The sequence below is a fragment of the Morone saxatilis genome, unplaced genomic scaffold (assembly GCF_004916995.1).
Source record: "Morone saxatilis isolate NCDOM2014 unplaced genomic scaffold, NCSU_SB_2.0 Contig10, whole genome shotgun sequence".
In the NCBI taxonomy this organism is placed as follows: Eukaryota; Metazoa; Chordata; class Actinopteri; family Moronidae; genus Morone; species Morone saxatilis.
Window position 1 is genome coordinate 8,671,857 of NW_023339652.1, and position 21,629 is coordinate 8,693,485.

At 40.1% G+C, this 21,629-nt stretch overlaps 3 protein-coding genes across 5 annotated transcripts in view; 1 reads left to right on the forward strand and 2 right to left on the reverse strand.

The window, feature by feature from the left end:
* Positions 1–224: 224 nt before the first annotated feature.
* zc3hc1 (zinc finger, C3HC-type containing 1) lies at positions 225–5,178 on the reverse strand. The gene is made up of 10 exons (XM_035674849.1): positions 5,009–5,178; positions 4,160–4,262; positions 3,798–3,948; positions 3,603–3,686; positions 3,356–3,483; positions 3,054–3,193; positions 2,490–2,760; positions 2,164–2,367; positions 1,396–1,608; positions 225–1,226 (listed from the first exon to the last, which is right to left on the reverse strand). The coding sequence occupies exons 1-10, from the start codon at positions 5,140–5,142 to the stop codon at positions 1,152–1,154; spliced, it is 1,503 nt and encodes a 500-aa protein (XP_035530742.1). The 5' UTR covers positions 5,143–5,178; the 3' UTR covers positions 225–1,151.
* Positions 5,179–6,829: 1,651 nt separating this feature from the next.
* Positions 6,830–12,771, forward strand: klhdc10 (kelch domain containing 10). Its single transcript, XM_035674861.1, has 9 exons — positions 6,830–7,078; positions 9,063–9,284; positions 9,437–9,591; positions 9,766–9,914; positions 10,027–10,111; positions 10,483–10,549; positions 10,634–10,681; positions 10,896–11,035; positions 11,202–12,771. The coding sequence occupies exons 1-9, from the start codon at positions 6,988–6,990 to the stop codon at positions 11,409–11,411; spliced, it is 1,167 nt and encodes a 388-aa protein (XP_035530754.1). The 5' UTR covers positions 6,830–6,987; the 3' UTR covers positions 11,412–12,771.
* A 1,065-nt stretch (positions 12,772–13,836) lies between these two features.
* The window catches only part of cax1 (cation/H+ exchanger protein 1), a 10,303-nt gene continuing 2,510 nt past the window's right edge, over positions 13,837–21,629 (reverse strand). For 2 of the 3 annotated variants that reach the window (XM_035674881.1, XM_035674872.1), the window contains exons 7-20: positions 18,679–18,834; positions 18,389–18,574; positions 17,675–17,774; positions 17,269–17,410; positions 16,932–17,115; positions 16,734–16,833; positions 16,525–16,643; positions 16,013–16,050; positions 15,652–15,905; positions 15,261–15,394; positions 14,899–14,993; positions 14,600–14,678; positions 14,401–14,509; positions 13,837–14,211 (exon numbers count right to left, since the gene is read on the reverse strand). In XM_035674881.1, the coding sequence (XP_035530774.1) occupies positions 14,138–14,211; positions 14,401–14,509; positions 14,600–14,678; positions 14,899–14,993; positions 15,261–15,394; positions 15,652–15,905; positions 16,013–16,050; positions 16,525–16,643; positions 16,734–16,833; positions 16,932–17,115; positions 17,269–17,410; positions 17,675–17,774; positions 18,389–18,574; positions 18,679–18,834 (1,770 nt within the window). In that variant the 3' untranslated portion in view covers positions 13,837–14,137. The remainder of the gene's footprint in view (positions 14,212–14,400; positions 14,510–14,599; positions 14,679–14,898; positions 14,994–15,260; positions 15,395–15,651; positions 15,906–16,012; positions 16,051–16,524; positions 16,644–16,733; positions 16,834–16,931; positions 17,116–17,268; positions 17,411–17,674; positions 17,775–18,388; positions 18,575–18,678; positions 18,835–21,629) is intronic. The other variant, XM_035674889.1, reaches the window with a different exon arrangement.

The following is a 21,629-nucleotide window of genomic DNA, read 5'->3' on the forward strand; positions in this document are numbered from 1 at the left end:
TGTGTAAAATATTGAATTCTAGGTAACATACAGTGTTTTGTAACTTCCACTCCACCCTTTACAGGCAACAAAATGGCTGCCACTGAGTAAGTAGTGAAAAAAATTTAATAGTTGAGCCAATAATCCAAAGTCACATCCATGTGAAATCACTGAGAAACCTTTCAGAAATCAGTCAGTGTGTAAGCTGCAACAGCAGGTAATAAGAGATTTTTCATACCTTAATATATGAAATATATAATCATTTAATCAATGTCCAATTCATTTTTTCTTTAGTTGATATTTTAGAGGAACATGCAAAGTGAAACAAACTTTCAGAAGAGCATTTTATTAAACACTTTAAGGAAATTCTACGGAGATAAAAGCACATGCAGAACAGAGAGGACTGAATTAGCAATGAGATGTCACAGAAAGGCAAAAAGTACAGGTATCCTGAATCTATTTCAGAATTGACTGGAAGTTTATGGCACATGGTTCTACCTGCCTGCAATACGCAGGATTTTAGCACTGACTAAATGAAAAGATTTCACTACCAAAAGAATTGTTCTTTAAAAAAGAGAACTCACATCCACAACAGTAAACACACAAAAATGACTTCCTCACAGTTTTTTTTGCTGATCTGAGGTTAATGTTTACCACTCCCTCAAATGACTCAACATACATTGAAGGTAAACGTTGCCTTTCCAGTGTCAAGCCATTTGGCCCTTTCTCACGATCAGGGACTTGTCTTGTTCCACAGAATTCCAGACTACCACCAAGGACTACCAAAGCAGACTTCACGTGAGGTTAGTTGTAGATGTCTTGCCTGTGGTCAATTTAAATGCTGAGATGTATTTTATTACTACTTATGTATACACATGATACAAGGCCTATATAGGCCCCCCCAGTAGTCACACATCCCAATTTTCATGACACAGAATTAAAATGTTTTAATGCCACACGGGCATCCTTCACATATTTCACTGTTCACAGAGAAGACACTTATTCATTTGCCTAAAGACACAATCAACTTCCTCCAGAAACACAACTTTATGGGATGGCGTACATTGATATGATATGACACTCTTGTCATTGGTACTACAGACTCGGTACCATAAAAAGAGGGCAGGTCAGTTCATCAATTCAGTGTTGCAATGCTGTTTGTATGAAACAGTCTACTGAGATGGAGAGGAGGATACCTGCCACTGACGGAATATAGCAAACACCCTTTTAGACTTGTCACGTGGGCCCTGGGAAGAAAGAGAAAATATAGAAATGTCAGATATTATTTAAATTTAAGCTACATAGCCAAGTGGCAGAGCCTGTTATTGCTATGCATGACCTTCTGGTGGATGTGATGGGTAACTTTTGTTGAGACTGCTTTGTTGTAAAATGCAAAGCTCAGAAGTCTCGACTTGCCTGTGCTGGACTGCCTCCTGCTATATTAGAGTTCTTCTTCATGGGCACGAGGAGGTCGAGAGCAGCCTTCCAGCCCTGCTGATGAAGTGCTGCACCGCCATCCAAAAACTGGATTGCCCCTGGATCTACATTCTCCTTTCCTACAGATATCCAGGGACACCAGTCTCTGTGCTGAGCGAGGGGGTCAAATGAATTCTTGTGCAGGAGCCCATCCTGAAATAAAGAAGGTTAGGAGAAAGAAGTAGCTAAAAAAAGCTTTCTGTAATAGCCAATTTAAAATAAGTAAAGGAAACACGGCTCTTAAATGTAACTAGAATTAGGGTCTGAGTTATACAAACTTGTCTTGAATAAGTTAAATACTGGATAGGGCGAACTGTGATTCCCCCCCCCCCCATGATNATGATTCTTTGTTTAACAATGTTTAGTTAGTTTCTGTCCCCTCTACCTGTGTACAATTCATCATTGCTCAGTCATTTGCTGAAGCTACTTATAAAGAAATTGGAGGCACTGACTTCAATGTAATCTCCTTGCTAATGTAAATGTGGCAAAATGTGTCATGCAAGAATCAGACTGAATAGAAGTGTGCAATGAAACTAGGATTCTTATATGATGATGATATAATGATATGATATGACTGAGCAGCCAGTGTTAAAATCATTTATATTACTTTTATATAAAAATTCATATTAGAAGTTATTAATGTGAACTGTGTGCCAATTAAAAACTGATAAAACAAGGTGTGAAATCAGCAGTAATGTTAGTTCTTACAGGACCACCAACTGATGAGAGGCACAGGCGTTTAGGAGGGTGCTGCAGGCTGGCAGCGCCATCCGCCCCGGAGTTGTCCCCTTGTCCTTTACTGCGAGTTGCGGTCCTTTTGCCTCTGGTCAAAGGACTTGGCAGCTCTTCATTGGGGCTTGGCGAGTCTCTGCTTCGAGCACGCAATGCCACGGGGGAGGAAGTTCCCTCACCCTGTAACACACACCAGATTCATTTTCCATTGTTATACATAGAGTAAAGTAATTTTGCTTAAAATGAATATGTGCATAGCGTAGCTTATTTAGCTGGTCAGCCGTCCGTTGATTAAAGCTTGCCTGGTCAGAGCGGGTGGAGTCCTGGCTCCTTAGCTTCATGCGGCATGGAGTTGTAGTAGGGGTGGATGAGGCAGAAGCAGACTGGTCGCCCTGGACCTCGTGTGTAACTGCTGAGGCAGGACCTGTTGCTTGAGTAGAGGGGCCTACAGTGTTTGTAAAGACATCTCCATCACCTCCCATTCCCTCCATTTGATGGAAGTTCCACAAGCCCACCTTGCGCATACAGTATGAGCAGGTGAGGATGGGCAGGTTCATGGCGTGCAGAGCTGGGCTAAGATAGAGAAATCCATGGCTCAGACATCTTGATCAGGTGGAGGAATGCTAATAAATGTTGTGCCATGATTCTCTCAGTTTCAAACATCCCCATGCCTTTCATTTTCAATTCTTTCAATCCATGCAGCTAGTACATCATCGAGGATATATATATATGACGTACGAAATTAGCTTAATGTGTCCTTACTCTAGTTTATAGCAATATCAAGTTGTGTTTACTAGAAAATGTGACAGAAACATTCAAAAGTGTAATGAGGTGTCAAGCACAGCAAAAGAGGAGTATCATCTCACCTTGCAGCCCAGCCACAGAGTGAAACAATGCATGCAGCCACCTGGACTGCCAAAGGTTCAGAACATAGAGTCCCTCCCTTTCTTTTTTGTTCTTCCTCGATCAGCTGCAGTATAACACTGACAACATCCTCAGTCAGTGACTGAAAGGAAAAAGTTGAAATTAATTAAATGTAAAAAGACAAACATTTTTCTACAATCAATCAGACTATCCTTTCCACAATCTCCTGAAACAATAATATATAATGTTTCAGTGGGCATTTTTGTCAGTATCCAATAAAGTTAAGGCTCTTCTCCTGCCTCACCATAGACTTCAGCTGCTCTGGCTTCATGGCTGGCAGCTGCTGTGCAAGGAGACAGGCGCTCTGGAAGCGCTCCAAGAAGGCAGTGAGAAGTGCTGATGGTTCACATGCTGGAACCAGCCAGAACCGCTCTGAAATGACATCAACATTCAGTTTGCCCAGCATGTGGATAACTCAGGGTCAATACAGCTGAAATGACACAGTCATGTTAAAGAGAAGTTTTGTTAGAATGTAAAACGGTTGCTCCCACCTGGGCATGGAAAGTCAGGCCAGGGACAAAACTTCTCATGCTGTGTCTGAAGCTGCCTCGATATCTCTGCAATGCGGGATTCATCTATTAAAGACAGAAGGAGAGTTGCTTGACCTTTAATATTTGGCAGACTGCATAACCTTACCAATATGAGGTGTGACATTGCTTTTTTCCCCTTCTTTCTGTTTTGCTCACATTTTTCAAAGTCTAAAGTTGCTTGTAGTGATGCACAAAGGAAAGCCTGGCAGCTGGAGCACTTGAGCATATCACAGCCAACGTTGATCCAGCCATATCTGGCACACATCAGAGGGGACAGTATCCGGGGTTTGCCTGCCCATTTCAAACAGTGCTATGCTAAGGAAAATGTCACTCAACAAAGTATCGTCACATTCACCATTACTCTGAATGAAAGTAGATATATATGCATTTCCATTATGACAGTTTCATTATATGTGAAATATCAAAATTATAGATCAACAAGTGTTGTCTCTTAGTGTTTACATGGTTGTATAATATAAAAAAGGCCTCATATTGGGTCAAAATGACTGAAAGGATATTGAGTAAGATTCCACTCTTGAAAAAAAGGCTTCTTTGTTCGTTGCCTCGCAAGGTGCTTGAGCATTGCTTTTTACGTCCAGAACTTTCAAATCTCCTTGTCCACTGAAATCCAAGCGAAAAAGAGAAAAACACATATTCAGCATCCACACACTTGCTTATTATTTGAATGGTAAAAACACTGATTACATGTACGTTTACTTTGCCACTGTAAGATTTCTCCTAATACACTAGAATAACATTTTATACAACAAGTAATGAATAAGTGGTAGGTTCATTTGGTGGTGGGTTTAACAGACAGCAAGCTAAAACACAGTGACATGCAATTACACAACATTTCAGCTGAATAAAACGTGCTGAACAACAGAGGGAAAAATGGAGAGTAGCTGCTTCTTCCCAAGAGCTATCTGTTGTATTAATTCACAGTAAAGTCTAACTAAATGTATTGAACCTGACCAAGCAGGTAGGAAATACTCCAGAGATTAACAGCCAACTACTAACTTAACGATAACCTGTTAAGAGTAAAACTTTCGGGTCCCCACCCCCTCATCTGTGCAAGTGTGCACAAGAGAGACAGCCCGACGACCACCGCCACAAAGCTTTCAAGTAAATTGACAAAAAAACAAACAATAAAAGCAACTAATAAAAATGGTGTGTGAACTTCCCTTCCTGAACTAACAGTTACAAGCTCCCAAATCGGTGCAGACGTGCGGCGCTTCCTTCAAATGAGGCTGAGTGAAGGCGGCTAAAGTAGCAGAGCCGCAGAGCTAAGTGGCTAACCAAAACTAGCCGATGCCCCCCCCACCCTCTTTAAATCAAACAAACAGCGCGCCATAATTCAAAACACTCACCTGTTGGGTCCGGTATCTGTGGACGACACCCCGTCGTTAAGAAGTTCACGGACTTTCTCCGGAGAAGCGAGAGAAGACTTTTGTTGATTTGAGTTGCCGAGACGATCCCCACGACTGCCGCCGAGAGTCGCCATGATCGGCTCTGAGGTCCCCCGGAAAATACAACCCTGAAAGAAAATCGTTCCGCTCTCCTCACCGTCGACCTCGTTTGAATGTTGTGGACGGTTCTGCTCTGTTTGGAGATACCAACTATAATATTCTTTGTGTGCATTTATTAAGTAGGAATTGTTATGACAACAGGGAAACAAAGGAATACAAATATGGGATCAGCCAATGAGGCAGCTCAGTTGTTTATTTAATTTTTTACAGAATGAGTTACTTTATTTAAACCAGGATTAGATTTATAGTTTTCTCCTTTTAGTCGGGATAAACTACCTTAATTGATTATTTTGCAAAAGGTTTTTGTAAAAGGTGGTCCGTGGTTTTGTGTTGGTAATCCAGCCTTGGTACTAAGTTACATCAGACACTGCTGGTATTTCATCCTGGGTGCAGATTCAGAGAACCAGCCGACCTTTAATTTGAACTCACACCCAGTAGAGGGCGCTGTTTGGAGGTTTTTAATGCAACGAATCCCAAAAATTCAAGAACTCTAAATAAAAGGGGTTTGTTTTATTCATGGGTATCTAAAAAGCATGTTGTCAGGGATAGCACGCTTCTTTCTTTCTTTTTTTTATCAAGGTAGGGTAAAAGAATGGTGCAATGCATAGTTTATTTTTAAATAAGGTTAACCCTGTTTCGAGATGCACTGACATTATTTAAAAAAGTTTTTAGGATATCATTTTTTGTGTTATTGTTATTTGTTGTGTTTTAATGACATAATGATGGGCTATTCCATGGTTCTTATACTATTATGTTTTTAGACCTAAATATATACACAGTGTCAGGAACAATCCCTGTAAAATAACCCTGTGAGTATATATATGTTGAGCTTGTTGTCCTATTTATTTATTCTTAGTCTGTGTTTGTACATTGAGAGGAACCTAAAACCGGAGTCAAATTCCTTGTATGTGTGCACATACCTTGCCAATAAAAGTGATTCTGATATATACCTAAATAAAATGAAAACGTATTAAGTATTGTCCAACAGAACCTACCTACATACCTGATAACATTCAAACCAAAATGAAGGATGATATAATTAATACATTTAAATAATAAAAAATATAATTAAACACATTTTTTTTTTTTTTTTTTAACATATTTGGTTGGTGGCTGTCTTGTTCTGACAAAATAACCTGCCTAAGTGGGTTAGAAATAACCTATTTCTAAATTATGGACCTAGTAGGATTAACATTTCATACTTCTATTTAACGATTTAACTACATACATTACAAAAAAACAAACTTTATTAAGCTTCTTCAAGTAACAAACAGGCATCATCAATGGATATGGATGCTTATCATACCTAACAATAAATACATGAAAGAAGCATATATTAACAGAAAGAGAGATAAAAGAAAGAAAAAAACCAATTTAATAACCAGACTAAACAAACAAACAAAAAACTACTAAACTAAAAGTTAACTTAAAGGGGGTTTAATTAAGATATAACAGAATTTAAAGAGTCTTCTCCAGTTGTTTTAAGGATTTAAAGAGAATCTTCCAGTCATCCATTTACTACATAAATCATTTCCACGGACCACCACATTTGGGGCCTCGGGCTAAAAAAAAACCAAAAACAAAAAAAAACCTGTTGTTGTTTTGGAGACACGCGCAGTCCCGCCCATCTCTAATGACGCCACGTCCTAATAACAAGCCTTCTGATTGGCCAAGGCTCTCGCGGCCGGGGGGGGTAACATTTGTGAATGGCTTCAAAGTGACTGTGATGTGCGGGGTGGTTTATAATGTTTTATCAGCACTTTAGCACATGCTTTTTATTTGATTTGACATTCTCCAGGGCCGGATTGTAACGGGAAACCATGTCGGACGCTGAAGGTGCTCGCAGTCCGGACCAGCTGAATAAATTCGAGAGACTGACAGGCAGGCCGCCGCACGGTCAGACGCTAGCAGGTCGGTCAACAACGTTTAGCGAGACGTGCTAACGATAGGTTTGAACTTTGAGCACATTTTACCAGTCCAATAGACTTAATAGACCTTAACTGGTGTTGCATTGCTAAGCGTAGCGTTCAAACGAGCAGCGTCCCGTAATGCTGCTTGTTTATCTTTTAATAGCATGCTAGCAGTCATATCCGAGATGGTATGTGTTAACGTTGTATCATTAAAACTGGTTCTCACACCTTTTGTTAAATGCTGCACAGACAGCTTGGTATATTGGCCTGATGCACAATCATTGGTTACTCGGTAAAACACTTCAAATGCCAATTTAAAGGAGCATCATTGTCTGGCAATTTAAATAAGTGGTGTATCAAGAGAATGTATTAATAAGCATTATTCACAGAGCATACTCTGTTGCTCTGGGTGTGTGGGGGAAAAGCCAGAAAGGATTGATTCCTGTTATGTTTTGAGTTTTGTCTGTCACAGATATATGTTAGTCTTAAACTGTTTGCAAGACCAGTCCCACCTGCGGCCCAGCAAAGTCCACCTGATAACCCCCTGACTGATGTTTACATGCAGCTGCAGAAAATATGCAATGACCTAGATGACTGATGGTTATCATAGACGACTGCAAAAACATTTATTTGGTCAGAACTAAGCAATTGCAATACTGAAGACTCTAGATGATGCTTTTAGATTGGTGCTTGCCATTTAACTGGCACCTTCAATTAGCCCTAATTGGTCATATTGTATTAAATCCACTGACATCTCTAACAAATGTGAAAAGTAACCTAAGGCCAGTTCCTCTAAAATCTAAAAACTCTTGCTATGAGATGCTATCGGGAGTTTCACAGTGTTTTTATTATGGCTCAGTAGCAATAAGTATAACAAATGAATGTAGTGTCACCTGGACAGAGGTCTGCCAGTGACCTGGTATGCTATGATTGTGAATGATCTGATTAAGTTTGAGATGATAATGTAAAACAGCCATAGTAATGAACTTGCCCGTTTGTGTTTCTGGCATTCACATTGGATCAGTGTGGATGTTTGGTCATGCCACTGCTCCTACATTCCTCTGCTTTGTATCTGTTAGCCCCCTTTAATCGCTGTGCTTTCCCAGTCCATTACACATCCTAATTATTAAAAATGCACTGTTTGGCTGGAACATCAGTGTGGAGTTGTAGGTAGGCCTCAGTTCTATTCTTAGCACATTAAACAGAGGTACATTATTAGATTTGGCATATCGTGCACTGTACTCTGTCATCGTCTGCCTGCGGATAGTAAACAGTATCTCAAATAGTGATGTTTTATTTTCTTCTATTTGCATAGCTTTCCTTATAAGGTAAAAGTGGGAGCCTTGCAGAGACACACTTCTTGCTTAAGCAACATTGAAAGGTTTTCACAGCTTATTGTCTCCGAGCAGGTGAACTAAGTTGATTCAACTGGGCGTAAACAATACACAAAGAAATGCTATTGCAGAAATATAGATCTATCACCAGGACATAACATAATAAAGCTCCTGATTCCAGAGCTGGCAAAGGTGTTTGCACTATCGCCTCCCAGCTAGGATATATTGGGGCTTTCTTTCATTGAGTTTTGTTTATGTTGCCCATTGTTTTCCTCTTAAAGTAAATTCAAAGTCATGCAGGCAAACTTGAGGTTAAGAATTGCTCAAATGTGACTGAATGTGTTTATGTGTTAGCCCTGGTGACTCATCTTCAAGTGTTAACCCTTTCTGCCAGGGCATGCTGGGATATCCTTCAGCGTTCTGTGACAAGGAAGAATGAATACATGAATGAAATTGGCTTTATTAACACGACGATGCACTGTGATGACTCCACAGTCAGTTCAGTCAGATTTTGTAGTAAATACAACCGATGATATTTTACTAAACTGTACTTTGTGTGTTTATCTAATCAGTCTAGTACTTATCTAGTATCTCAGTTTAAATGATTCTCCTTTCTCCTCCTTCTATGGAGCTTTGTTCCTCCCTCTCCAGGTCATCGTACTCCTCCCGCCCGAAGTGGCCATCGCTGCGTTGCTGACAACACTAACCTGTATGTGTTTGGAGGGTACAACCCTGACTACGATGAGTCAGGAGGCTCAGAGAATGAAGACTATCCACTGTTCAGGGAGCTTTGGAGGTACCACTTTGCCACAGGCTGCTGGCAGCAGATTCGAACAGAGGGCTATATGCCCACAGAGCTGGCGTCTATGTCAGGTGAAACATTGTATATCTAATAGTTTTGACCGTTCTGATACTTAATTGTACTAGCACTCATTAGTATTTCATACACAAAACAAACCCCAGTTTTTCTGTTAAAAAAGGTTTATGAAAATTGAGTTATTTGAATTGTTGCTGTGTTTCTTCAGCTGTTTTGCACGGCAACAACCTCCTGGTGTTTGGCGGCACTGGGATCCCCTTTGGTGAAAATAATGGTAATGACGTACATGTTTGTAATGTGAAGTACAAGCGTTGGTCACTGCTCAACTGTCGGGGGAAGAAGCCCAACAGAATCTATGGACAGGTAACCTCATAATTCATTCATAAGTCATTTGATTTTTTTTCTGGGCCAAATTCAGTTTATGGATTTGAAATATTTAAAAAATTGGTTGTAAGTGAATTTACACATTTTTAAACTTTGACTTCTTTTAGAGCGCCTTCGTACTAAGGCTGTTATTTCATATCTTCTTTCCTTCAGGCAATGGTTATTATAAATGGTTTCCTGTACGTGTTTGGAGGGACAACGGGTTACATCTACAGCACAGACCTGCACAGGCTGGACCTGACCACCAGGGAGTGGATCCACCTCAAGCCCAACAACCCTCCTGATGACCTGCCTGAGGAACGGTAAGCCTTTATGACACCTGAATGTGCTGCAGGATGGGGGAAAATAAGCAGGGCTCTTTCCAGTTGTGTAAAACTCCTTAACATGGTGTGCTATTGTATGTGTGTGCCACAGGTACAGGCATGAAATAGCACATGACAGACAGAGGATCTACATTCTGGGAGGAGGAACTTCCTGGACATCTTACCCTCTGGACAAGGTACTAAACCACTAAGGGTAGATTCACCTAACTCATTTAACTTGTCACTAAAACTGTGGGCCAGCCAGTAATTCAAATTCAAAACGTTTCAAGCACAAAACTCTGAACAATTTAGTTTTGTTTTTATAACTGCTGAAGTGATATCTGGTCTATATATTGTATTTTTCCTCTCTAGCGCACTTAGTTAGCTAAGGAAGATGAAAGAGATTTCTAAAGACTATAAATATAGTAGAGTGACAAAAGATAATCTACTGTGTCTGGATGACTGTTTATTACGGTTTATGTTAGTTTTGTTTTGTATACAAGCCATCTTAATCACTGCACCAAACACTGACTTACACCAGGAAGTAAATAATGTGTCTTTTTAATAGATACATGCTTACAATCTGGAGACCAATTCCTGGGAGGAGATTACAACTAAACCTCATGACAAAATAGGTCTGTAGTCTGCACCTCATTATTATAACTAAGCCTGATTGGTTTTTTATTCACACCCTTCTAAAAAGTCTGTGCTTTTGACAGGATATCCTGCTCCTAGGAGATGCCATAGCTGTGTACAAATACGAAATGGTGAGAATTTTTCAACAATGCTGTGCAACTACCGTCACCTGATAAAAATCCTACTTCTGTTATTCTGCTTCAAAGATAAACAGGTGCTCCTGAAATTTGATATCACATCCTCAAATGTTAAACCGTCAGTCTTAAGTGAAAAGTAACTCCCTATGAGCTAACACATGTGCAACCACGTGATCAGTGTCTGATGGTTCATCTTTCTCCCTTGTAGATGTATTTATCTGTGGAGGCTACAACGGGGAATTGATATTAGCTGATCTGTGGAAGATTAATCTGCAGACTTTCCAGTGGAGTAAACTACCAGCAGTGATGCCTGAGCCGGCCTACTTCCACTGTGCTGCTGTCACCCCAGTTAGTAGAAAACTACGCTTTTTGGTCACTCTACCTATATAAGTTTAATCAATGAACTGTAGTTTGGAATAGCAACAGTCCTTATACCCCAGTTCATTTCTTTGGCAAACTCTCTATTGTGTATAGAAAATGTTAAGTTTCTCTCTTTCCTTCACTCCTTTCCCAGGCTGGCTGCATGTACATCCATGGTGGTGTGGTGAACATCCATGAGAACAAGAGAACTGGCTCTCTTTTTAAGATCTGGCTGGCTGTGCCCAGCCTGCTGGAGCTATGCTGGGAGAAGCTCCTCAAGGCCTTTCCCCACCTGACTTCACTCCCCACCATGCAGCTGCTCAACCTGGGCCTCACACAGGAACTCATTGAACGCTTGAAATAGGCCACACAGTGGAGGACAGACAAATGAATGGATGGGATGGACTGGGCTGGACTGGGAGGAGATGACAGAGCACAGAATTTAATTCACGGCAAAATTCTCGGGAAAAAATGCCCTCTCCCTCCCCTGCCTAACGTAGCCCCGCCTTAAAACCAAAAGCAATGCGATGCCTTTTTTTTGTTCGCTCTTATTTTCCGCAGTTTCAGTGATGATAAAGAAAATAAATGTGGAATGTTTTATGGATTTTACTCAAACTCCCGCCCCCCAGCCACCCCTTTTCCTTACATGATGCCTTTGTGTCAAGGTAAATACGAATTCCCGCTTCTCATCCTCCAAACTGCCAAGCCGGAAATACTTTATTTTGCCATGTCACGCTTTCAAAGACTGTCCTCTCCCATGTTTTTAAAATCTGCCTTCTCTAGTACTTTTAAGAATTCTGTGCAGAGGAAGAATGCATGTATATTTATTTGAAGGACTAAATCTGTTATACTGGGGATATTCTCATCACATGATATTGCTGTTTGCACACTTTGTCTTGCAAATTTGTGGACATTTACTTTTTTTTAATAGATCCTATAAGCTAAGTAATGATTCTAGAAAGTGGCAGACAGTGGTTTTACCAAGGGGCCATGTCAGTGTTTTTGCACATTTTAGCTAATTTAATTTGACATCCTATATAATCTTCATTACTGCTGACATCCTGTAGTGTTTTAGATTTTAAAAATGTTTTTTTTTTTTTTTTGCAACCTTTCAGGCAGCTGTTTTCTTCCTATGGTATGAAAATCAACTTCCAGCAACTTGAAGCTTACATAATCAATCACGCTGATATTAATGTGTTTTTATGGTTGAAGTTATCCGTGCATAACTTTAACATAAATAAACACAGACATGATGTTTACTGTGAGGGATTACCAATCTTAAATTTCAAGTCTTTCAGATTTGTTTTCATACTATATGAATGGAAACCAGTTTCAGCCTGGAGATGAGGGAAAAAACATTAAAAAAAAACAAAGTTGTGGTATGCCTTTAAAGTGGTCATGGATCATGTATTTTATTTCTGGTAACTTAGCTAAAACATGCAGAAACACTGTATGCTCCTCATTAGTATGTGAAGAAAGGGTTCAATGTCTGAGCCTTTGTATTTCCTTTATTTTCCATTATACATAAGGTTTTGCCTGGAAAACCATCTGCAAAAAAAGTAAAAAGTAAGGTGGGTATCATCAAATTGATTTAATTTCCATCTTGTTTTCTTGCAGCTCTCATTTGTAAACCAAACCATGCAACACATCACTGTGAATTTGGTGCTCTTTAAATTTTAATTTAAAAATGCTTTTATTCGAATAAAGACTTAATTCTGTTCAGACTTTTACTCCCTCTCTGTTGATGACATAGAAGATGTTTTGCACAGGGAGTTGCTTCAGTAGCAGGCTTATACAAACATTTGTTTATACTGCAGTGCCTTTTTCAAACTTCTAATGAGGTTGAAATTTCACAAATACAGGCAGTATAAGATCATGTTGAAAATTATGAGTGAAGGTTTTTTCAAGTAAGTGAACATTTTAACCATTTTCAACAAGCCATTACATATAATCACTCAACATCTCCGTGGCAAAAACACCAATTTTGTATCCTGTTTCAAGGATGCAGAAGCTTTGTATTCTGTTCCTTTTATTGGCCAGAAAGAGTGGACTTAAGGACAACATGCAGCATATTAAGCCTTTTGGGTATTAATCCTAAAAGCACTTATTCAACGTGTCAAGTCAGTGTGTTCAATACAGTTCACATGTTTAATGAATGAATTTACCTGATGCCAAATAATGTCGCATCTTGAACAAAGTGTGATTATAATGAGGGATGACAGGTTAGTCGAGACCCAGGATGAAATGTTGCCCGATGGTTTGCCTGCACTTCTTGCCCCTTTATTTCCGTTCTGCATAACACACTACTTTGTGCATGATGTCATTACCTGCTTTTTATATTAACATCATCTAACCTTTACTTTGGGACATAGTTTTAAAGGTGACCACTAAAATGTTGTATAGTAGGCTTGTGTGAATGTTGTATTGGAGTACTGTCAATAAAATTGTTCTGTAAATAGCTCTCTTTTCCCCAATTTCCTTTGCTTGACTAATAATTAGCATGATACAACGGAAATAAAACCCAAACTGTTTTACTTTTTGCATGAACTGCTGTTGCTCCTCCTATTCTGAGAATTCACATAACAAGCATGCCATTTGTCCTGTTAGTTGAGCATACTAAAAGTCTCAATGTATAATAACTAACTTTAGAGAACCAAGATATTAAAATGTAGCAGTAATGAAAATCCAATATAAATTATAGTAAAATCTTTCAAGAAACCATGTTTTTAAATACAAAATGATATAGGTAGTGAAGCACTGGTTCAAAAAGTTGTATCAATTGATGCATTTATTATGTCAAATATAAACCACGTTACAAAATGCATACATGTAAATGCAAGACCAATATATGGATGTTTAATGACAGCCAGGACTGGGAAAATGTTCACACACAGAACACCATTCAGTATCATATACTGCCCAAAAGCAGTCAATCTTTTCACAGCTCCACTGTGAAATGTCAAAAAGCCAATCCAAATTTTCCACCTTTTGTGCCACTGAACACACCACCTGAAGATAAAGGGTTATTGTATTTTTTTTTTTAAAGTGGCATTACATTTTGGAGCCTTAGGATTTTTCTTGGCAAGCAGATCAACACGAGCGTGGAGAAGGAGCAAAGAAGTAAAGGGCCAATAGGATGAGGTAGACCACCACTAGAGCAGTTCCTGCAAACAAAAAAAGAGTTGATTATAGTGTGTGTGTGTGTGTGTGTATAAAAAAAAAGTGAAAAAACAATTTCCCCTAGGGGGATCAATAAAGTGTATCTTCTTCTAATCTACATGATAATTATAGCTTGAAATTGATGATTTCAAGCTCCATTTCTGATGTGGGGAAATCTCTGCCTCATGACTTACCTTGAAAGTAGTCACATTTTCCATCCATGAAGATGTAGTTGACCAGAATGACACTGAAGATACTGGCCCAGAGATGAATGTCACTGAACACTAGCACGAATCCAACATCCTGGGAAATGGGAAAGGTTCAAGCTTTCATGATTTAAACTATTGCATTGTGTAAAGAAATCTATTAATTACAAAAAAAATGGGCACTTACATAGAAGGCATTGAAGAGTATGAGCAGGGGAATCTGTATCATGCAGACCTGCACAGCAATGCAACTGCCTACTTCAAGACTGTAGAAACAAGTTAAAAATGTTCATAACACTCCTCTGGCTCAGTCTGCATCAACTTATGGAAAATTAATGTATGAAGTCTAATTCTGTTCAAAATTATGTGAAAAAAACTTATCATGTGTAAATTTCTGCTCACCAGAAGTACAGGCTTTATAGAGTTAAGAGATTCAGGTTGTGACTAAAGCTATACTACAACCGTGCAGTGGGCTTCAGTCTGTACCTCAGGCTGATGTTGTTCTGCAGTGCAAACTGGATGCCATTGACGATCTCAGGAAGCTCTGGCACCATGGCCAACACTGTGACACCGATGAAGTACTGCATCGAGAACAAAGAAACGCATTGAGGCAGACATTCATTCTCTTTATATCTAAACATATCAGGTATGTTGAGTCTCCATAAAACTACATTTCATCTTAACCCTCTGGTTGCAAACAGCAAGTTGGATTTAGTTTTTCCAAAAGGTATTCCAGGTTGTGAAGTTCAACTTGAATTGTGGGTTTGTATCCTCTGCTATATACTAATATGGTCTTGAAACATGTTTAATTGATCTCTTACTCTTTATAAATACAGTATTTTGAATACCTGGGAGATGGAGGAATGGGTCAGGATGGGCTCGATGTTCTCCGTGCTGAGGTCGGCACAGCAAGCCATCAACACTGTGGCAACAATCAGTACCGCAAGAGCCCTCCACCGGGACCAGTGGACTACATGGTGACCTGCTGGGGCCAGACACACGTTACATGCTTCCCCACTTTCACATACATCCAATCAAGTTCCAAGTCTGAATTTTCTCCCGTATTTAGTTTCTTTACCCTCACATGCTTAAGAGAACATGCACTGACACAACTTGCAACTGCAAGAGAAATGCCTTCCTTACATGCACAAACAGGTTAATATAGCAGGCAGCAGGCAGTCAGTGCATTGCAACTTCATCTTCCTTAGCCCAAACATTACATGCACACCACACACACACCTGCTGCAGCCACCTGGCTGGTGGCAACAATGCTGGCATTAATACACGAGTTGGCTGCGTGGAGATGGCCAGTGGTGACCTCACCAGTGGGCTGGAATGTGCTGGTACCCTCTTGTGCGTACTGACCGTGTGCATGGCTGGCTTGGCCATCGCTGATATGGATATCATAGATGTGGGAGTGAGTCTTCAGCGTGAAAATGAGGCCAATCAGGTATGCAGTAGGCAGAAGCACAGAAATTGTGTACACTAGGGGCCTGGAAACATTTTTTTAAATGTAATAATTAGTTAGTCCACTATCAAGCGGATTACTTTAAAAAACAGTTACAAACAAAATACATTTGTGTGTAGAACCTGAACTTACTCAATTTGGGACAGAATCAAATGAGGGTCAGCTTGACTCTGCAAAAAAAGCAAAAAATGAAGGTGGAAATTACAATCAATCACTTAGCCTTATAAAGCCATATATATTTTAGCTGTGGAGCCCCATAAATATTTATTATTCATGGAAAAAAGGTATCTTGAATGTGTTCACACAAACATCAAGACAACAAATCACATGAATCACACTGCTGGTGCTCTCGTCATTAAGTATTTACCCGAGGAAGGCAGTGCCTTCTCTGGGTAAATACTTAGAATTATTTCGGGGGTCTCTGAGCCTCCAGGCTCCAGTCAGGGACCCTTATAGAATTAAACTGGGCCCCGTGGAGGGCTCCAGGGCCACTGCATTCATCCTGGCTCATCAGTGCATCTGTTTGGAGAACCAGAGCGGAGAGNNCGATCCGGCGGCGTTATTCCCATGTCATTTCCAAGTGCAGGTACAATTGGCCACAAGCATGAAGTCATACTGTATGATGGTTAAGTGAAGCAGCCCACCGTGTCGTAGTGACAGTCCTTGCAGATAAAGGGTACACTGGCATTGCCTGGAATATTGGTGCAGCTTTCACACACCAGATTGCCGAAGGTCTTTGAGAAGAGCGTTGGAGCAAACACACCTAGGGACGATATTTTAAGAGTTATCAGTTTTATGAATCTATTGATGGAGGACATGGTGTTTAAAAATGCAGCTGCCATACAGTACATACCTCCTATGGATATGAAGAGTAAAGCCGAACTCACTCCGGCTGAACGACTGTTAAATTGCTGCTCCCTGTGTTTAATGCCCCCGATGATCATACAGATACCCTGTGCAGTTGACACAGACAGACAGACAGTAAGAGGTTAGTGCATGCAAACTTCACAGGAAGGATTGTAATGCTGACATGTACACATGTAGCACTCACAGGTATGAACAGTATGCACCCAAGCAACGTCCCAGTGAGTGCTGCTTTAACGATCTCTTCATAACATTTGGTGGTAGCCCGGTGCCCCTGCAGCAACGCTGTGATGTAGAATGTTATCTCGGTGATGGAGCCAAACGTCGCGTTTACCACCGCTCCCACTGCAAAATTACTCTGTGCAGAAATGCTGTGGGAATATGTACAGTTACCAATAAAAATATAATTCAATATACTGTAGAATTCATGAGGAATTAGTAGGAAGTTATTGCAACCCAAGTCTGTACTTTTCCTTTTATTTCTTTTGTCTACTAGCCAGGGACAAATAATAAAAATACAGTACCTGGCTATACCCATGCCAATAAAATAGGATAGCGGAATGATGGAAGTGATGGCTGTGGCAAACATGGTCTCTGCATTGAAGTAATTGTGTTCTCTGTCAGTATAGCCAATAATTAGAGTGATTACTACCAGGGGAAGCAGGTCTGCAGGGAACATAGACTTAAGGAGAAAAAAATGGATGGACAGTGAACAGACCAGTACTGTACTGACCATGTACATCTGCAGTAAACAATGGCTCCTTATTAAAATGCTACCTCGATGGGGAGGGGATGGGATGGAAAATTGGTCAAAATGTTTCCAAGTCTTAGGTCCAGAAATAACATTGAGAATACAGTATTGCCATCGGTGATTGGTAATTTACAAAGCACTTTTCATGAAGTTAAATCCAACAATCCAAAGAAGGATACTGAGAGCAAAAATGTTGATTCCTTGGACCGTGTATTTGTAGTAATACACATTGAAAGCTTGATAACAGCATAAGATGACTCTGGTCTTGCACCCAAGTGTCTGAAAGAGAGAAAACAAGACACTCACCTTAACTTAAATATATTAGATGTAAACTGTCAATTAATGGATAACGTTTAAAGGGCAAGTCAAAAGAAAAAAACATTTGTCCCACTTACCTCCAGTGGTATCAGACAGTTTTGTTGTGTTAAGGTTTTGAGATATTTCGCCTGTGTAATGGATTTAGATGAACATATTTTTTTCCAGGAACAACTTCCTGGTTGCACCTTCTATTGAAGTCAGTTCCCAATGAAAACAGTTGACACTGTCAGAGGCAGATATCTCAAAACCTTTGCAAATAAAACCAAAACTACATGTTCCACAGCACTGGGGGATAAGAAAACTAATTTCTTTGTGATCTGGTTGAACTGACTCTTTGGTTGAACTGTAATAGATGCACTATTTAGACTGGCCATTTACACACTGCAAACACTAGAGGCAATATTCATACTAACATGTGGAGTACTTAACTACATGTTACCATAGCCAATAAGCTGGCTATAAAAGCTCTATAGAATAAAAAGAAGCATGACCAATATAGAAAGAAGGGAAAGATTACACACACACATTCCTTGCCATGACATCTTTCTCTTGACTAACAGAAAATGACCATGTACCTTTTCTAGTTTGTGAATCTGAATGTCCTCTGGTGCCATGAGGAGGACGATGGTCATTGTGCGAGCATTCATTTTGAAAACAGGTATAGTGAAGACCAGCAGCCAGGAGAGCACACAGGCCAGGGAGTGGACCACAGCCAGGACAGGGTAACCCAGTAACAACCAAACATAAGTACTGATGCGGCACTGCAGAGAAGGACAAAGAATACTTAAAATCATGAATAATATATACACAAATATTACTAAACTTTAATTGCACCAAGTGATTAAGGTCATTCTGACTTTCTCACCCAGTGGTTTGAAGTTTTTCTGGCTGGTGGCTCTGGGACAGGGATCTCAACCAGGATTGGGGAAGACACTAGAAGAGGTGCAGAGTCCTTGTCCCTGTCAGGGTCCTTATTGTCTCCAGTGTCCCTCTCTTCAGGAATGTTGGGATCCAAGGATACCTTTAAATATGAACTTTTTAAATATGAACTCATTTGAAGTATTTAACTGGACCGAAAAGGATGTTGGGCCTAACCATGTGCTCAGGAACACAAAGGAATTCTCCTGAGGCCTTGTTGGAGCCATAAAAGCCTGTTTGGAGTGACTGAAAGTCATAAAATGTGTGGCCCGCGAAATCTCAGACCCCTCAGTATCATTCGCGTTATTCAAGGGGGTGGTGGCCCGAGGAACCTTTGATATTAATTAAAGCTCATTTTCTAATTATCCTTTTGATTAATTACTAATTATCAATTATAAAAAACCCCAATTTAAAATATTGATTAAACTAATTACAGTTAGACCAACCCTCTAACACCTAAACACAGAGGTTTTTCTGACCTAGTGAACCTGCAGAACACAGGCAATAAATCAACTTGCACAGGCTGGTAACAGCAGGGCAGGGGTGAGACTTACTTTGTCACCGATTTTGGGATTAGAAGGATATTTTAAGTGTTGTGCTGTGTTTCTATTGTTTGATTTAAACTTGACAGATGAACTGAGTAGACCATAACAACCACAATGTTATGTCTGCACCATCACAGTAAATATATAAATGGTAACTGATGTTGATTTGCAGTGCTGAACAGCTTCACTGACACCCCTTACATTGTCCGATATGTTAAACCCCACCCGTAAACCACAATAGATAAACAGACTATAATAAACTGCAGTGGATGAGTGTCCTGACCTGTGGTAATATAGGCTATAGCCTGGAGAAGAGAAGAAAGGAGGAGGAGAAGGGTCGCCTGGCAGGGATGAGGAAGAGCAGGAAGCCCAGAAGGACAGACACTGTTGCATCGGTCCTGTAGCCTTTCCTGAGAGGGAAAACACCCACATATAACATATAACACAGATATAAAACATGCAGAAGAAGAAGAAGAGAGAACACCAAAGTTCAACATAAAGTTTTCTCACGGTGCATGCTTGCAGTGTCTATGTGCTCTAAGTCTGTGTGACAGTGTGTGTTTATGTATTTCTCACTGACAAACCGCACTACCCACCTAAAGCCACTTACACCTGTCTGATCACTAACACTTGCAGTGGTGTGTTGCAAATTATGGGTACTCACTTCTCAAAAAGAGACGTCCAGCCAGGGACAAAACCAGGCTCTCTGGTGAACCACAGCAGAGTCATCAGGATGAAAAAAACACCGGTCACCACCTCCGGGTAGCTGGAATACGCACGCACACATAAAAACCACAAAAGCAAATGAGCAACAGTTACATGAGCGATAACATGATTGTGCCATGATGTCATGTCTGAATGTGTAAGTAAGATACACACACACACACACACACACACACAGGTTACTGCCCACAGTATTGATGTTTATTTGGACTTTAAAATCCTTCAATCAGGTTAATAATTGCATGCATTTCCACACAAATTCAGGCTTTCATTAGTTTTCTATATGTATTTTAATCTTACATAGAGCTGGGCATTTGTGGACAGGAAATGACCAAATTCCCATACAACTTCAAATATTCCAGGGACCTTCAGTTAGGAAATGCATGTACACACCTGATGGGTCCCAGTTTTGCGTACTCCTCATGGATCCTCTTCTCTGACAGCATCTCTCTCCTGGTCTTGCGCTTCTTGCTCAACGAGCATGTTTCCCTAAAGCTGAGCAGACACGCAACAATAACAAACATCAACCACACGGTGACCTGACACACTCAAGAGGCACCGTGGCTCAAAGGTGTGCAGACTCAGGGATTATCCTGAGTCTATAATGATAAGATGCATTACTCTTGCCCAGCAAGTAAGAAGTGGACATGTAGGATACACACACCACCATAATCACACAGTACACCGGGATACAAAAATAAAAATACACACCCAAACACACACATGCACGCACTCACTTGCAGCCAAGGAAGAGGAAGTGCAGCCAGAGCCAGGTGAGGATCAGCATGATGATGGCGATGGGGAAGCTGAAGATGAACCATGTGCCGAAGTTTATCACCTTCGCATCTGGATAACGACTGGAAAGACAAAGAGAAAGACAGAGAGTTTGATTAGAATGTCGGCACGTTTGTGTGTGTAGACTATTAACATTTAACACTTATTTTATACAATGTTGGCTAGAAATGGCTTTTGCAGCCAGTAGGAAGAGGGCTGATGGGATATGTGCAGTACGGAGCACCAGCCACCATCATTTGTTAACAGTCTCATTGACTGTTAATGTAATATATTGATGTTTAAGTACTACACAACCTCTGAACCTTGGGACCACTGACAACACTTGTACTGATAAAAATGGGACCTTATCGGAGTAAGATATAACCATTTGAACTCCATCAGCTGTCTACCTTGACCCTCATGTGTTTGCTTTGACTGACAGCTTTTGTCATTCCCATCTGCGTATATGTGCCATAGTGGGTGGACAGAACACAGTATATTAATAACTTGCTAACATTAAAATTTTAAAAACTTGACTTAGTATAGCTAATGGGAGAATCTCATGATGTTTTGTTGTCTTGACTGTCAATGACATATGGCTTATAACAAATTAGTAAATGTTTTATAACCAGCATTAGTAACAACTAATAAACCCTTCATAAAAGGGTTCTTACTAAAAGGGTCTGCATACCAATTGCTATACAGTAGCTTTGATTTTAAACACATCCCTAATTAAAATCCTTAATTTTCAAAGTGAATGTATTTCACTCTACTCCTTTGAGGAATGAAGCAGAAGAGGGGCAGAAGCAAAAGTAGTAATAGTGATATACACTCAATTATTGTGTGTGTGTGTGTG

Bases quoted from the DNA above. Each gene is read 5' to 3' on its own strand.
- zc3hc1 (XM_035674849.1), bottom strand. From the start codon at position 5,142: ATGGCGACTCTCGGCGGCAGTCGTGGGGATCGTCTCGGCAACTCAAAT. The intron at 1,609-2,163 runs GTAAGAACTAAC...TCTTTATTTCAG, and splicing joins TCTCATCAGTTGGTGGTCCT to GATGGGCTCCTGCACAAGAA. The intron at 1,227-1,395 runs GCAAGTCGAGAC...CTTTCTTCCCAG, and splicing joins CAGGAGGCAGTCCAGCACAG to GGCCCACGTGACAAGTCTAA.
- klhdc10 (XM_035674861.1), top strand. From the start codon at position 6,988: ATGTCGGACGCTGAAGGTGCTCGCAGTCCGGACCAGCTGAATAAATTC. The intron at 9,915-10,026 runs GTAAGCCTTTAT...TGTGTGCCACAG, and splicing joins GATGACCTGCCTGAGGAACG to GTACAGGCATGAAATAGCAC. The intron at 10,682-10,895 runs GTGAGAATTTTT...TCTCCCTTGTAG, and splicing joins CTGTGTACAAATACGAAATG to ATGTATTTATCTGTGGAGGC.